Below are 14,160 nucleotides of genomic sequence, written 5' to 3' on the forward strand. Positions count from 1 at the left end.
ATCATCTCATCGTCGTCCGATTCCCGTCGTGCAGGCGTCGCTATACAGTCGTAGTCGTGCACTCATTTTCACGCCATCGTCTACCTACCATCATCTCATTGTCGTCATGTTGTTGTAGTGCCGTCGTCGTCGTTGTACAGCCATTAATTTCTTGCGATACGTCGTTGTTATGCCGTGGTGGTCGTTCCGCCGTCATCAGTCTAACTTCGTACCCCACCCTCGCCATGCCGTCGTTGTCACAGTCAAACGCAATACCTGTCACTTTGTCATGCGATACCCATGCCACCACGCATTCCAAGTGCGTCTAAACGTAGGTCTATCGGCTTTCGGCAAAATTCGGCTCTCGTCTGCAGTTTCCAAAGCCCGTTTACACAATGGCACATAATGGCTTGGTGCCGGTGAGCTTTCTTTTTGCTCGTTTCCGTATTCTAACGGCAGGCACCGAGTGTCACTTCACCTTCTCCCCCGTAGTCCTCGTTTGTCTTTACGAACACTATACCCCGTCCTTTTGCAGGGCGTCGTTCGGCTGCGACCTGCGCAAGCGGCGTTGCCTGCCTCATCTGCATGATGATGATGACGACGTCTACGCTGGAAGAGAGCGCTCGTTGTCGGTGCGAGGAGGTTCTGGGAAGACTGTTTTCTCACCGGGGCGGCGGCTTCTGCACGTTGGGCGGCCGTAGGTGTGTGCGCTTTGTCTTTTCGCGTCTGCCGGGGCAAAGGGGGAGGCGCTCGCCCGAGTAGCGGCTGCGCCCAGATGGGAGCGGGTCCGATGTGCGTGCTCCATGGCACGTGCCTCTTGCTGTAATTTTCGTTGCAGTGCGTGATGTTTGTCCTGTATCCTCCGCTCCTTGCGCGCGGGGTCTTCGTACTCGACCATTTTTGAGGCGAAGCTCGTGTCCGCCCTATTTATTGCCACCATTGACCCTGGCCTCCTGCGTGTACTGTGCGGGCGAATTTTGCTTGGAAGGTGTTACGCTGGTGGGATACCAACGCGTGGGCGACTCTTGTGCCGACGTCGAAGGCGAACGAACTCACCCGGTGTCGGCTGTCTCAGAACCGTGCCTCCGAGGTGTGACCTAGCCCCCGCACTCTGAGGCCGGGAAGCGGCGAAACGCTCCTAGACGTCTGGGCCGCTTGCTGTGTGTGGAAGCTTTCGCTGTCGAGCACTGTCGGAAGTCTGGTCCTGATGGTGGAAGGGGGGGGGGGGGCGGAGGGGCGGGGGCGCGCTCTTCGTGCTCGCCGCATGGCCGGGGTCGTATTTTCGGCCGGGTGGCGTGGGGTGGGGGCCGGGTGGCATGGATGCTGCTCTCTTTCTGCTCCCCACCCCCCTTCTCGCCGTTGTCTCTCCTCGCCCATTTCCCCGCATGGTTTCAGTTTTTCTCGGCCCCTCCTTCGCTTCTTTTCTCTGTGTTTGGCTGAGCGCGGCTCTCGCCAGCTCTGCCAGCCGCACTGCACTCGGCGCTGCTGCTGAAGGCGGCGGCGTCCTCTCTCTCCGTTCACTCTGACAAATCATTTCCCCCTGAAGCACCGCCGGGTAGTGTCGGACCGTCCTTCGTTCCCGTCCATCGCCCATCGTATTGTACGTTGAGCGGGCACTCGTCTGGGTCTGCCGATTCCTCTGATACACCTCGCCCGAGACTCGTGGTGGCACCGATGCCGGCGCTCCCTCGCCGGTCGGCGTCCTCGGGCGCAGCCGACGTGCCCAACGCGCGGTTGGGCTACCGCTACGCGGGCCTCGAGCGCTTCTCCGGTCGACCGCGCGTCTACGAGAGTCCGTCGTCGTCGCGCTCCTCGTCACCACCGCCGCTGCCCGACAAGCAGCCGCCGCCGCTGCCTCCGTCGTCCCAGCTGCCATCCTTTGCGGCCCTGACCTTGACCAGCTCCGTGAGTGTGTATGAGTGTGTGTGTGTGTGCGCGCCTTCCCGCGGGGCATCATTCTGTCCAAACGGCGGCACGTCACGTCGCTCACTTGGTGAGCCTTCCAGTGCGGACAAGGAAACGGCAGCACTTACGCGTCGCTCTCCGCTGTGGCGCTCATTATTGTGCATGCGCCGCCTCCCAATCTCTAGTCTGTGAACTCGCACTTCGCGTTCGAAATCCGCGTCGCGAGAAACGAGATTCTGGAGGATATGCGTCTCCACTGGCTGTCAATTCAACATTCGCGCGCGCACACTGGTACCGTGCGGGCTTGCATGAGCGTCGTTCGCGGCGGCAATTTAAAGAGCGATTTGTTCAGCAAAGGTTGGACCGCTCGGCATATATACTAATTTCGGCTGGCTGAACTTTTCTGATCGGCCTGCTTTAAAGCCGGTGAATGTTAGTCGTTCGTTAGTCGATTTTAAGGGTTTTATGCACGTGGCAAAAACGAACACAGCGCGGGCTGCAGAAAGAAAGGCACACGCGACGCTGGCTTCCAATGAGGTCCACGTCGCGGGTGTGTGTGTTTCTCTGTCCCCGTCTTCTGCGCTGTGCTCGTTTGCCGTGAATTAGCAACTCGCCCAAGCCTCTACCCTTTTAGTTTTAATCGCGTGAACCATTTACAGCTTTGCCGAGCTAAGCATAAATTTAATGAAAGTATTCTTGTAAAAAAATAGCGTTATAACTAAATGCTCCATGTTAAGCAAACGGCTGCACGTCGGCTTCGTGTCGTCCCATTCGTGTTTCTCCGTGCTGAAACGGCGTGGGAAGCGCCGTGCCCCTGCGCTCGTGCCCCCTGAGCTCTTCTTGTCTGTTGGGGCTGCCTTGCATCTCCTTCAGCCGAGGTCGGATGTCGCGTTGTGTGTTTTCTTTTTTTGTTTTACTTTTTTTTTTTCTTCGCGATACGGGTCTTTGAACCGTGGGCCCCCCGGCTGCTGCTCAAGTTGCCGCGGTGAGCCTCTTGTCTCGATAAGAAACGTTTCGCTGAAATTTCGCAGGACGCCACTGAAGTGCAACGTTCTTCGGACACTCGTTTTTGTTTGTGCGCGTCCAAGTCGTGCAGGTGCGAACATCAGCCGCCGATCGTCATTTTCCCCCGCGCCCTTCGTGAGCTGCCTTGTCTAAATCGTGCGCGCTATCGCTCGTCACTCCACGAACGAAAAAGCTTCCTGTGCTGTCGCGCTCGATTTAATGCATAAACCCCATGCAAGCGGTTTCTTGCTCGACAGCGACAAGCGACGCGATGGAGATGGCTGTCGCGTTCGCTCGTCGCCCAGAAGTCAAACTTCAAGCGAGCGACCGCTTCGCGCGACAGCTCTCCAGTGTTGCCGGTATTGGGCGATCGAGTTAGCGCCAAACCTGGCGTGGCACTTGCTATAATTGTTTAAGTTAATTTGTTTGGATGTACAAAGCAACATAAAGTCTTCTGAAGGTCTTGTAATAGGTTTATTTTGTTTACATATCAATATTTGGTAGTTTGCTCGTTCCGTTTGTATACTGAGAAGCGCACACGTGCGCAAACCCGTAGTATGTCACTAATGTACATCCTGTTACGGCTCCCTACTATTGGCTAGTCGCTCATAGCACTCCCGAGCGATCGCGCGACAAGCGACGGCTCGATCCGTCGCGCGAAGCCGTCGCTCGTCGCTGGCGCGCACAAAATCGCGCTCATGAGGTTTAGTTTTGATGCTGCATATCGGTTCTTTGGTGTCAGCGCTCCTGTTATCGGTTAAATTAGAGTCTCAGTATTTAGAGAATTATCGAAAGATTTAAAAAAGAAAGGCTTAGCTCACAAGTGGTTCATGACGGATGCCGTTGGAAACCGTTATACATTGCTAAACGTGCCGTCGCAAGGAATAGCTGGTGAGTCATGATGTTGGCCGGCGTTGGTGGTGGAACCGCGTGTTTCACCTCCCCGAGTGAGACCTGTGCAGTATGGGTTTCAGAGCAAGGACAGCGCTCCACACCAACTGCTCGGCTCTATCGGCGTGCCTGTATATAGCGACGGGTTTCTGTTGTGAATGTACCATTCTGATATTTAGTGTCGCGTTAGAGAGAGAGAGAGAGAACAAAGTGTGACATGGCCTGTGTGGTGGCGGATAAAGAAAGCGCGAAGGACGCTAATTTCGAGATTAAATAGACCCAGCAGGCGCTGTTTCTTCTCTTGTCCATGTCCTTCTCGTTGTCACCATGCAATTATACCAACCCGCTCAACCCATAGCCACTGAGCAACCCGCCGTGGTTGCTCAGTGGCTATGGTGTTGGGCTGCTGAGCACGAGGTCGCGGGATCGAATCCCGGCCACGGCGGCCGCATTTCGATGGGGGCGAAATGCAAAAACACCCGTGTGCTTAGATTTAGGTGCACGTTAAAGAACCCCGGGTGGTCAAAATTTCCGGAGTCCTCCACTACGGCGTGCCTCATAATCAGAAAGTGGTTTTGGCACGTAAAACCCCAAATATTAAATTATTATTATTATTATCAACCGGCCGCATGCACGTGGCCTGTACTGCTGTTTGCGCTTACATATAATCTTTCTTTCTTTCCTTCTTTCTTTCTTTCTTTCTTTCTTTCTTTCTCTTTAAACTAATCTCCCACTTTTAAAAGGACACTAAAGGAGAACATTAAATCGAGCTAGATTGAAAGATTAGGCTTCTGTAATGACGAAATCGTCATTCGTAGCCAGGACAGAGCTTTCGTGAGCGAGAAAACTATGATCATGTGTAGCTCTACCCTTTGAAACTGGCGAACTGCTGTGCAGCGTCCTAGCCAATGCAATATATGCCCATAAACAGATGAACTTAGGCACAGACCCTGTGGAGTCCATTGCAGACTGGAAAATCGGGAGTGACGCTACCTGTTGTAGACTATGGTAGCTTTTCTGTGACGTCAGCACTGGCTGATTCGCGGAGGACATCGTAGGGAATGTCACATGGAGATTACGCCAACTCGTCCGTTTCGGTGGGGGGCGGTTCAAATTGGAGCAGCCAAGAGGGGCCTTCGGCGGAAACTTTCTACGGAACACTTGCATATCGGTACGCAGAAAACGACGATAGACTTTAGAGGAAGAATTTATCGAGATAGCTCGAGTTAGTATTTTCGTTTGCTGTGCCTTTAAGCACTCTTTCCTTTCTTCCTTCCGTTCTATTTTTTTTCCGCAGTGGCAAGATTAATAAAAAAAGATAGTCACTGTTTCGCCCCAAAAGCGAAACACCGATTGCGATAGCAAATTAGTAGATAGCTTCACGAAGTAAGGATGGTAGATTTCAGCACAATGTGTTGGCGGGCTAGTTGGTGCAGATCCATAAATACTTCGTTTAGCGCAAAACAACGGACACAAGAAAAGGCGACAGGACAAGGCACTACTCTCAACTGACATCATTTTATTGCGTCACTCCTTTATAGACAGCAGAAACCAGAGGAACATGCTCAGTGAGCACCGTGTGCAGGAACCACCAACATCCAATCACAAGAGCGCACTCATGCGACAGCATCTAAAAAATCATATTCAGCACTGTACAAGTTTAAAGAAGGCACACTAATGCACTGTGACCCTAATGACTGTATGAAGAATGCTTCCGATAACTCTCGGGCGGTCGTATCGCGGCTCTTTTTCAAAATCGTTGTATCACAAAACATGGGTTTGCATTTGCATATCTTACAATGTTGAGCCAAATGGGAACCTGTGCCTATTGGTATGGATCGCTCATGCTCTCTAAGGCGCTCGTTAACACAGCGGCCTGACTGCCTACATACACTTTGCCACATGACAACGGAATCTTATAAACCACACCAACACTGCAATCTACAAACTTCGCGTGGTTCTTTTCACAATCTGGTTTTTTATTTGTTTTAGAAATACGGCTGCACAACAATGACAGTTTCTGAGGAGCAGAAAACACTATCGGAATTTAGTATCTAGTGGCGACATTCTTTAGATTGTGAGCCACTCTATGGCAATACGGCACAACTTCAGGCCTCTTTTGTGTACTACAATTATTTTTGTGCCGCTTCCCTTTCAGTTTCTGAAGCAATACCTCTGAGACTGACGTCACCACCACACTTGGGTATCCCGCAGCCTGTAGCCTATTTAACTGTGCAATGAAACTCTGGTTCGCAGAGTGATGACAAGATTTCATTAGCGAAGATTCTAAGCGAAGATGTTGTTTCCTTTCTGGAAGACAACCTTTCAGTAGCCGACATTTTTTCTGTTGACGTTGAAGATCTTATTGACGTTGAAGATTATTCAATACCACACGATGAGCTGTTTCGCAGTGTGATGATGTGCATCGAAGAAAGTGGCGAGGTAGCTTTTCGCACTGCGACCGGGTTGTCCTCGGAAAGTTTTATGTCCCTTCTTGAATTTTATTTCAGTGCAACTTTTATCTGGTTCGACAATATGCTTTTTATTCAGAAAAATGGTGTGTGTATTGGTTCTTGTGTGGCGCCTGCTCTTTGTAATATATTTTTATCGTTTGTCGACCGCGCTCTTAAGAGTGCTTTAAACAATGACTCAGTGGTGACGTCAGTCTCAGAGGTATTGCTTCAGAAACTGAAAGGGAAGCGGCACAAAAATAATTGTAGTACACAAAAGAGGCCTGAAGTTGTGCCGTATTGCCATAAAGTGGCTCACAATCTAAAGAATGTCGCCACTAGATACCAAATTCCGATAGTGTTTTCTGCTCCTCAGAAACTGTCATTGTTGTGCAGCCGTATTTCTAAAACAAATAAAAAACCAGATTGTGAAAAGAACCACGCGAAGTTTGTAGATTGCAGTGTTGGTGTGGTTTATAAGATTCCGTTGTCATGTGGCAAAGTGTATGTAGGGCAGTCAGGCCGCTGTATTAACGAGCGCCTTAGAGAGCATGAGCGATCCATACCAATAGGCACAGGTTCCCATTTGGCTCAACATTGTAAGATATGCAAATGCAAACCCATGTTTCGTGATACAACGATTTTGAAACAGAGCCGCGATACGACCGCCCGAGAATTATCGGAAGCATTCTTCATACAGTCATTAGGGTCACAGTGCATTAGTGTGCCTTCTTTAAACTTGTACAGTGCTGAATATGATTTTTTAGATGCTGTCGCATGAGTGCGCTCTTGTGATTGGATGTTGGTGGTTCCTGCACACGGTGCTCACTGCGCATGTTCCTCTGGTTTCTGCTGTCTATAAAGGAGTGACGCAATAAAATGATGTCAGTTGAGAGTAGCGCCTTGTCCTGTCGCCTTTTCTTGTGTCCGTTTTGCGCTAAACGAAGTATTTATGGTAGATTTATTGGCCGCATAAACTTGTAAACACTCGCTTACTAACTGAATTAACAATATGTGTAAGCGCAACTGAACGAGGACGTAGAAGCAAAGACAGCGCTGTCTCTGTGTGTCTGTTTCTACGTCCTTGTTCAGTCGCGAACGCATTCTATCATGTATTCAAACCAACTAGCCTGCCAACGTGTTTTAACTAAATTAACAAGCACGGTGTCACGCTCGCGCTGGTAAACATCAACACATCTCGCTCTATGAGCGCGGAAACTCTCTATCAAAATGCTGGAGTGAGGAATCGCGGCAGCAGCAGCGATCGAATTGACCTTCGTGCATCTCTCGCTTCAACGCGAACGAAACGTCAAAAGCACAGCGCATACGAAGCTGCCGGCACTACGCGCACTCTGCAAACATCGCAGATCGTTTTGAAGATAAGGTCCACGCGGGCGCGCTCTCTGGCCACGTCGCTAGATCGCTTTTAAGATGCGGCGTCCGCACGACCGCATCGTCAGCATCGGCCGCCGGAGTAGAGCGCACCCCCTCCGTCGCCTCGCGCCCCTCCTCGCGCGCGACAGGAGAGGGCGCGCTTCCGGGCCCGCCTACCTCGCTCGCACACACGAGATTGAGCGGCGCGCGGCGACGATTTTATCGACCCTTGGGCTTTTAAACGGAACCTCACGGCGACGGCGACTCCGACGGCAGAAATGCGTCTGGAATGTCCATATAATTGCTATCGCAGTAATAAAGCTAGGCACCGTTTTATCTTCCTCGTGTATAAGCATCCTCCCCTGCATTGCAGGAGGCCGGATCTCGCAAGTCTTAAGAACGTTTATCCTCTCTGCGCTTTACTCGTGAGCGTCAAGATAAAGATGTACTTGGATTCCAGTAAGTACGATAATATGCATCAAATGAGAGCGGGAGCGAGATTTGTGTCGAGTAAGCATTGCAGTGGTTTGTGTTGGACCCGTATAATATAGCGAAGTGATTCCTTTCGCCTCTATTCCACTCATTTTTCATCATCTGCCGCTCACGGCCAGTCGATCCTCGTGATAACGTAGGCCATTAGGATCGCTGAAGAAGCGCCGGAAGGAAACCAATTCGGTCGTGGAACTATCCCGGACCTGGTGTTTCCCTGTGGCTTTGTTGCGCTTCAGTGCGCGTAAGCATGTTTAAATATAAAATCTTTGCTATTCTACTAACCGTGTAGTAGGGCGAGCTGCTACACAGTCAGTAATTTGCTGCGAGGCTGACAGGGTGTGTATCAACTGTTCTGCCTCAAGTCAGGTTGAGGAGACCAGACTGTGAAAACGCCTGCCTAAGTTTACGAAGGTGTGCTATTTGGTTCAACGTCAACATTGTAATAACAGCGCAACTGACGGCTCAAAGCAAGGTGGACGACAAAGTGCCTGTGTCGTCCGTCATGCATTGTTTCGTTTTTTTTTTCTTGCGCTACTATTACAATGTTAAAACCTGTGCTTTTCTCTTTATAACGCGTTTCGAACTTCGGCTGTCATTGCACAATTATATACAGGATGTCCCACGTAACTTTAGCCAAACCTTAAGAATACGCGAAAGCCACTTAGCTGGACAGAATCAAGGTAACGTTGTTTGCCGTCGCTTGGAGATACTCGGACTATATTTTGCATTCCGCCTAATTACCTAATTAGTCTTAATCATTTAATCAACTTCTCAAATACTACAATTCGACGAAAAGTGTCAATTAGAAACATTCTAGAGCAACATGAAAAACTTCCGCAGCAGCTTTCTGTTGCTCAATACGTGCCACATAGTGTTTTTCCGAGCGTGGAAGAAGCCCGCGAACACGCTCAAAATTGCCGCGCGACTGGCCGCTCGAGGCAATTTAGCGTGTGTTCGCGTGTATTCGCCGTGCTCCTCCCCCTGTGCGGGCCCTGCACTGCCTCTCCCGCAACATGCCGTTAACGCGTTCTGCACGAAGCCTGCACGAGGCGCAGACGGGCAGATTACGCCGTGTTGCCATGGTGAAACGAGTAGCGAATGTGCAGGCTAATCGAGTGGACCCAGAAGCACGTCTGCGCGAGCAACAAACTTTCTCCAACTATGCAGTGTTCGGCGCAGCCGTACCAACAAGGCATCCGTCATCCTAGCTCGCTGGTGGCCAGTGCGATTCGTTGGCGTACGCTAAGTGATGGTGAACGTGACTTGCTCGTAATTTTGTCTTTATATGCTTCAATTTTTAGCAATCCTAGAGATCCTAGACGTCTTCCTTATTACGGTACCTTTATGCTTATATTGCGCTTAGTGCTACACTGACGAACGTAAGGGACAAGACGCGAACGTACTTGCGCTACGTACGTGCGCGTCTTGTCCCTTAAGGTTGTCAGTGTAACACTAAGCGCAATATAATCAGGAACGTCCAGAAACCAGCCCCGTTCATTGTTTTGCTAAACGATACCTTTAAATAACCTCCTGTTGCGAGGACTTGACCGGTCGAATGCAACAAGGCAAAATGACCCCCGATTTGCTAAAAAAAGATTTCAATATTTTGCTTTGTCTAAAAAAAAAACGGCTTTGAGGCAGCCAGATGGTTCACTAATTAGTTCTTTAGTATGACCTTAGAAGTGGCGACAAATGAAGGCGCATATACCACCTTCCGGATAAAATAGGGCCGAGGCAGTGAACATAGCCGAAGTCCGTCGAGGAATATTACCAGGTCAATTTACTGGCTATTCGTATAGTGCTTAATTCTGTGTGATTGACGCGAGACACTTAACAATAAAAACGTTAAGTCAATTTATTTCACTTAACATGTCCATAAGACCACTTCATTTCAGCTGCGTCTACAGTTGGCATTTTCGATGATCCGAGTAGCAGTTACTCTGACAATTCTGCCGGAAACGCTAAATCTGGTCAGCAAGAAGTGGCTGCGAATTTAAGAAGGCAAAATGGTGACTAAAGACTCGCAAAATTTAGCGGCTTTCTCGCTAAGTTTATCGGTCGCATCTATAGACAGATTAGTTAGGTGCTGAGTTCCGAGCACTATTCTACGTCCCACGGTGGACGCGTGGAGATTCTCCAGCCATGGTTGGAGCAGTCGCGGAGGATACCCCACCGCGTCCTGTCATCGGTGTGTGGCTCTCGAGGAGAGAGAGTGGGGGGTGCTCTCGAAGACGGATCGACCCGTGGTCGTTTCCTCGTTGTAGCAAGTTCTGTGGTTTCCTCATTTTCGATTTCCTCTTTTGTTCGCAGTCCTTGCGATTGCTCGCGTTTGCGGGTTCGCGGCGCCGCATGTTCCTCTTGCAGAAGCGCCCACGCTTCTCCCTCCGGTCGCTCCTTCTTGTTCGTCTTTTAATGTTATCAGAAAGCGCTTAAACCATGAAGGCTGTGGAACAAGGAAGTAGCTATGGAGGAGCGTAAACAGGCGTCTAGGGATCACAGAGAACCATAGAAAAAAAAAAAAAACTGGGATTACGGAAATTAAACAGGCCGTAGAAAAGCGTAAACAGCCGTCTAGAAATCGCAGAGAAGGCAAAAAGTTAGGACTACGCAAATAAGAAGTGCTCTTCAGATGAAACCAGTGCTGAGAAAAGCAACCGGTCGGGAGTAAATTAGTGCAAGAAGAAAACAGCTGAACGTTGGGGGCATAACATTCGCTCAAGAAATAACAGGCGGGTCGAAAAGATTCTGGAATCATGTTAGGGCTCTAGAACTACGAAAAATGTGCGGACCCTCATCAAAGGGGTTGTTAGTCATATAATCGGAAAAAAAGAAAATGAAAGGTAGTCCAAGCTCGGACTTATCCAGCAACCAATAAGCCGGAGAGCTTAAGACAAAAACGCACAGTTTATACTGGGAAAAGGGGAAAGAAATTTTCTGAAATTATATGGCAGTGTAGTACCCAATGAAATCCCAATACAGCTATTAGCTGTATCGGGATTAGCTGCTAATCAAACAGCTGGGTCCAAAGAAGACAGCTGATTTGCGTCTTTGAGCAAGTGAAGAAAGCAATTAAAATTCTAATTGGGGGGCGTGAGAGTTGGTTGTGTCCAGTTACAAAGCCAAAAAAAAAAAATCAAACGGATTCCTACGGACTAGTTAGTCTTAAGTCATCAAAATCAACCTGCTAAAGTGTGTAGAGAAAAATGGGACATAAGGTGACTTGCAGAATGGGCTTAGGCCAGGCCGACGCTTTGAAAATATTGTATACTGAGTGCATAGAGATTTCAATTGATCAAAGCCGTTATGGATGACGGATCTAGATATCGAGAGAGCTTACGCCAGCGTAGACAAGAGTTGCGTCCGGTATATATATATATATATATTTTTTTTAGAGTATCCCACAGCTTCAGGCAGTTGCTAACGACATACAATTGATTTCATCTGCATGGAGGACCTTTTTAGGAGACTTAACTACTGGTGCATGATAGCTGGGACACCCTGTGTAGGGACAACCGAGGACAAGGCCGCGATATTGTAGCGATGCCTTTTCCGATACTATTCCTTTTCGCGCTTCGTCAGTGACCAAAGGGACGTTCGGTCCGCGCCATTAATGGGAAAAGCCGGCCGTGGACAGTGGACAAGAGTAGCATAGAATCTAGTGGAAATCATCGATACAAGATCGCGGCCCAGATCGCCTTCTGGGAAGGCTGAACATGCACAGAGCTAGTTCACCGATGACAAGCAAGGATTCGCTCTACCCCGTTCTTGTTCCCACTTTACGGTAAGATAACAGGGGAAAAAAGAAAAAAGACAAACAGAAAAATAGCAACAGAGGGTCCGTGGGCTAATGAATGCGGTCGACTTTAGTACCACTAGAGTACAATGTAGGGGATATACAGGGGCTTGCAAGGGGTTGACGAATATTCGACGTTTCGAATACAAATGAAACACTACAGGCTAACCAATCGTATTTGTACTCGACAAGGAACTATTCGGTATTTTCCAAAAGTGGAAAGTAACCATATATATATATATATATATATATATATATCTGTGTGTTTGTGTGTGTGTGTGGTGAACTCTCGTTAAGACGAACTCGCTTAAGCCGAATTCTCGCGCATAACGGACAACATGGGAACGTTTGATTTCCGTAGACTCAATGCAAAAAAAAAACCGCTTAGGACGAATCGTTTCAGACGTACTCTTCGGTTAAGACGAACATTCGGAGGGACCGCTACCGATCCTGGAGGCTATAGGGTGCCTCGATGCGCCGCGCCCAGGGGTGGGGGGGGGGGGCGCATCGAGGCACCCTACTGGAGGCCTGGGGCGAACATCGCCCGTGGACAGAGGCGAAAACAAGAGGGGGAAACAAAGAGACAGTGACGCTTCACTTCGTGAATGCGGGTGACGCGCAGCGTATGGGTGCTATAGCGCACACGAAGCCATCGGCCACCCGTGCGCTTAGACGCCTACACTGTCCGCATCGCAGATCGTATTCAAGACAGGGCACGTGCGGCCGGCCGCGCCAACGCAGCAGCATCCGCCGGGGTAGAACATTCGCATATTAACTAAATTCATAAGCGTGGTGTCAGCACGCATAGTCAAACATGAACACATCACACTCGATGACCGCGGGTGCTCTCTGTCAAAACGCTAGTGTGAGGAACCGCGCAGCAGCGAGCGAAGTGACCTTCGTGCTGTCTTTCAACGCAAACTGAGTAGCGAGAACACAGTGCACGCAAAGCTACGAGCAGTCGCCCCACCTAGACTGTGCCTCCAAAGCAGATCGCTTTTAAGGTAAAGCCCGCGTGCCACCGAAGAGGACAAACGCATTACTGGTTTCCAGAATTTCCTCGATGTACACGATCGTCGTGCCCTTGTTGATGTGCTTGAACTGTTGGCTGAAGTTTGTCAGCAACACTTCAGTTTTCCCTCCATGCAGTCGAGCGATCCCTCTTGCGACGCAAATTTCACGGTCTAGCAGTAGACGTTGGTCGCTTTCGATGACGCCTTCTACGTCAGCGGGTGTTTCGGTGCCGACCGAAATAACAATGCTCGAGCGAGGCGGGATGCTCACTTGATCTTCGAGAACACTCAAGGCGTGGTGACTACGAAAGCTCTCCGGCGGTATCGCTTGATCTTCCGACAGCGTTATCGATTTTGACTTCAGGTCTATGATTGCGCCGTGTTGGTTCAGGAAGTCCACGCCGAGAATGACGTCTCGTGAACACTGTTGGAGGATAACGTAGGTGGCAGGGTAAGTCCGGTCATGAACGGTTATTCTTGCCGTGCAGATTCCAGTCGACGTAATGAGGTGTCCTCCAGCGGTCCGAATTTGGGGGCCCTCCCATGCATTCTTAACCTTCTTCAACTGGGCGGCGATGTGTCCACTCATTACGGAGTAATCGGCCCCTGTGTCGACTAAGGCAGTGACTGCGTGGCCGTCGAAAAGTACGTCGAGGTCGGTGGTTCTTTGTCTGGCGTTGCAGTTGAGTCTTGGCGTCGGATCACGACTGCGTCGTGTTGAACTGAAGCTGGAACGTCGCGTCGTCAGGTCGTCTTTCGTCGTCGTATTCTTTGCTTCCATACTTCGTCGGGACGGCGGCGTGTCGTTATGTCGTCGAGGTAGTTTCTTCGGTGTCTTCGTCGGCGGCGGAGGATCTTCGTCAGTTCGACGAACAGCAACCGCACCTCCATCGGTTGCTGCTTTTAGTTTTCCGGATATAAGCTCGCTGACCGGCCCCGGGCCGGGCCAGTGTACAGTGCGCACACACTCCTCCACCGCTGCCGAAGAGGTTGCGATCGCGCTAGCCATCGCGGATCCCCGCACAAGCACGGTTCTCAGTGACTCTAAACAAGCCATCCAAAATTTCTCAAAAAACTCACTCTGTCTCCCCGCCGCACACATCCTCCGCGGTTGCACTCTCGACAGAACTATAAGCTTAGTGTGGGTACCTGCTCACGCGGGGAACTCTGGGAACGAAGGGGTCGACCGTTTAGCCCGAGGCCTAACTAACCGGGAGGCCGGCCCCTCGAACCCAGATGCGCTCGCAGAGGCCCCCAA

At 50.1% G+C, this 14,160-nt stretch overlaps 1 protein-coding gene across 4 annotated transcripts in view; it reads left to right on the top strand.

Annotated features, from left to right (window-relative positions):
- Nucleotides 1–14,160, top strand: part of LOC142559316 (septin-7-like) — a 114,996-nt gene that overhangs the window by 20,268 nt on the left and 80,568 nt on the right. For 2 of the 4 annotated variants that reach the window (XM_075670938.1, XM_075670933.1), the window contains exon 1: nucleotides 1,639–1,884. The exons of 1 other annotated variant lie outside the window; for it this stretch is intronic. In XM_075670938.1, the coding sequence (XP_075527053.1) occupies nucleotides 1,654–1,884 (231 nt within the window). In that variant the 5' untranslated portion in view covers nucleotides 1,639–1,653. Of the gene's footprint in view, nucleotides 1–1,477; nucleotides 1,885–14,160 lie in introns of those variants that run through there. One more of the 4 variants, XM_075670946.1, reaches the window with a different exon arrangement.

Source organism: Dermacentor variabilis, chromosome 1, assembly GCF_050947875.1.
Source record: "Dermacentor variabilis isolate Ectoservices chromosome 1, ASM5094787v1, whole genome shotgun sequence".
Taxonomy (NCBI): domain Eukaryota; kingdom Metazoa; phylum Arthropoda; class Arachnida; order Ixodida; family Ixodidae; genus Dermacentor; species Dermacentor variabilis.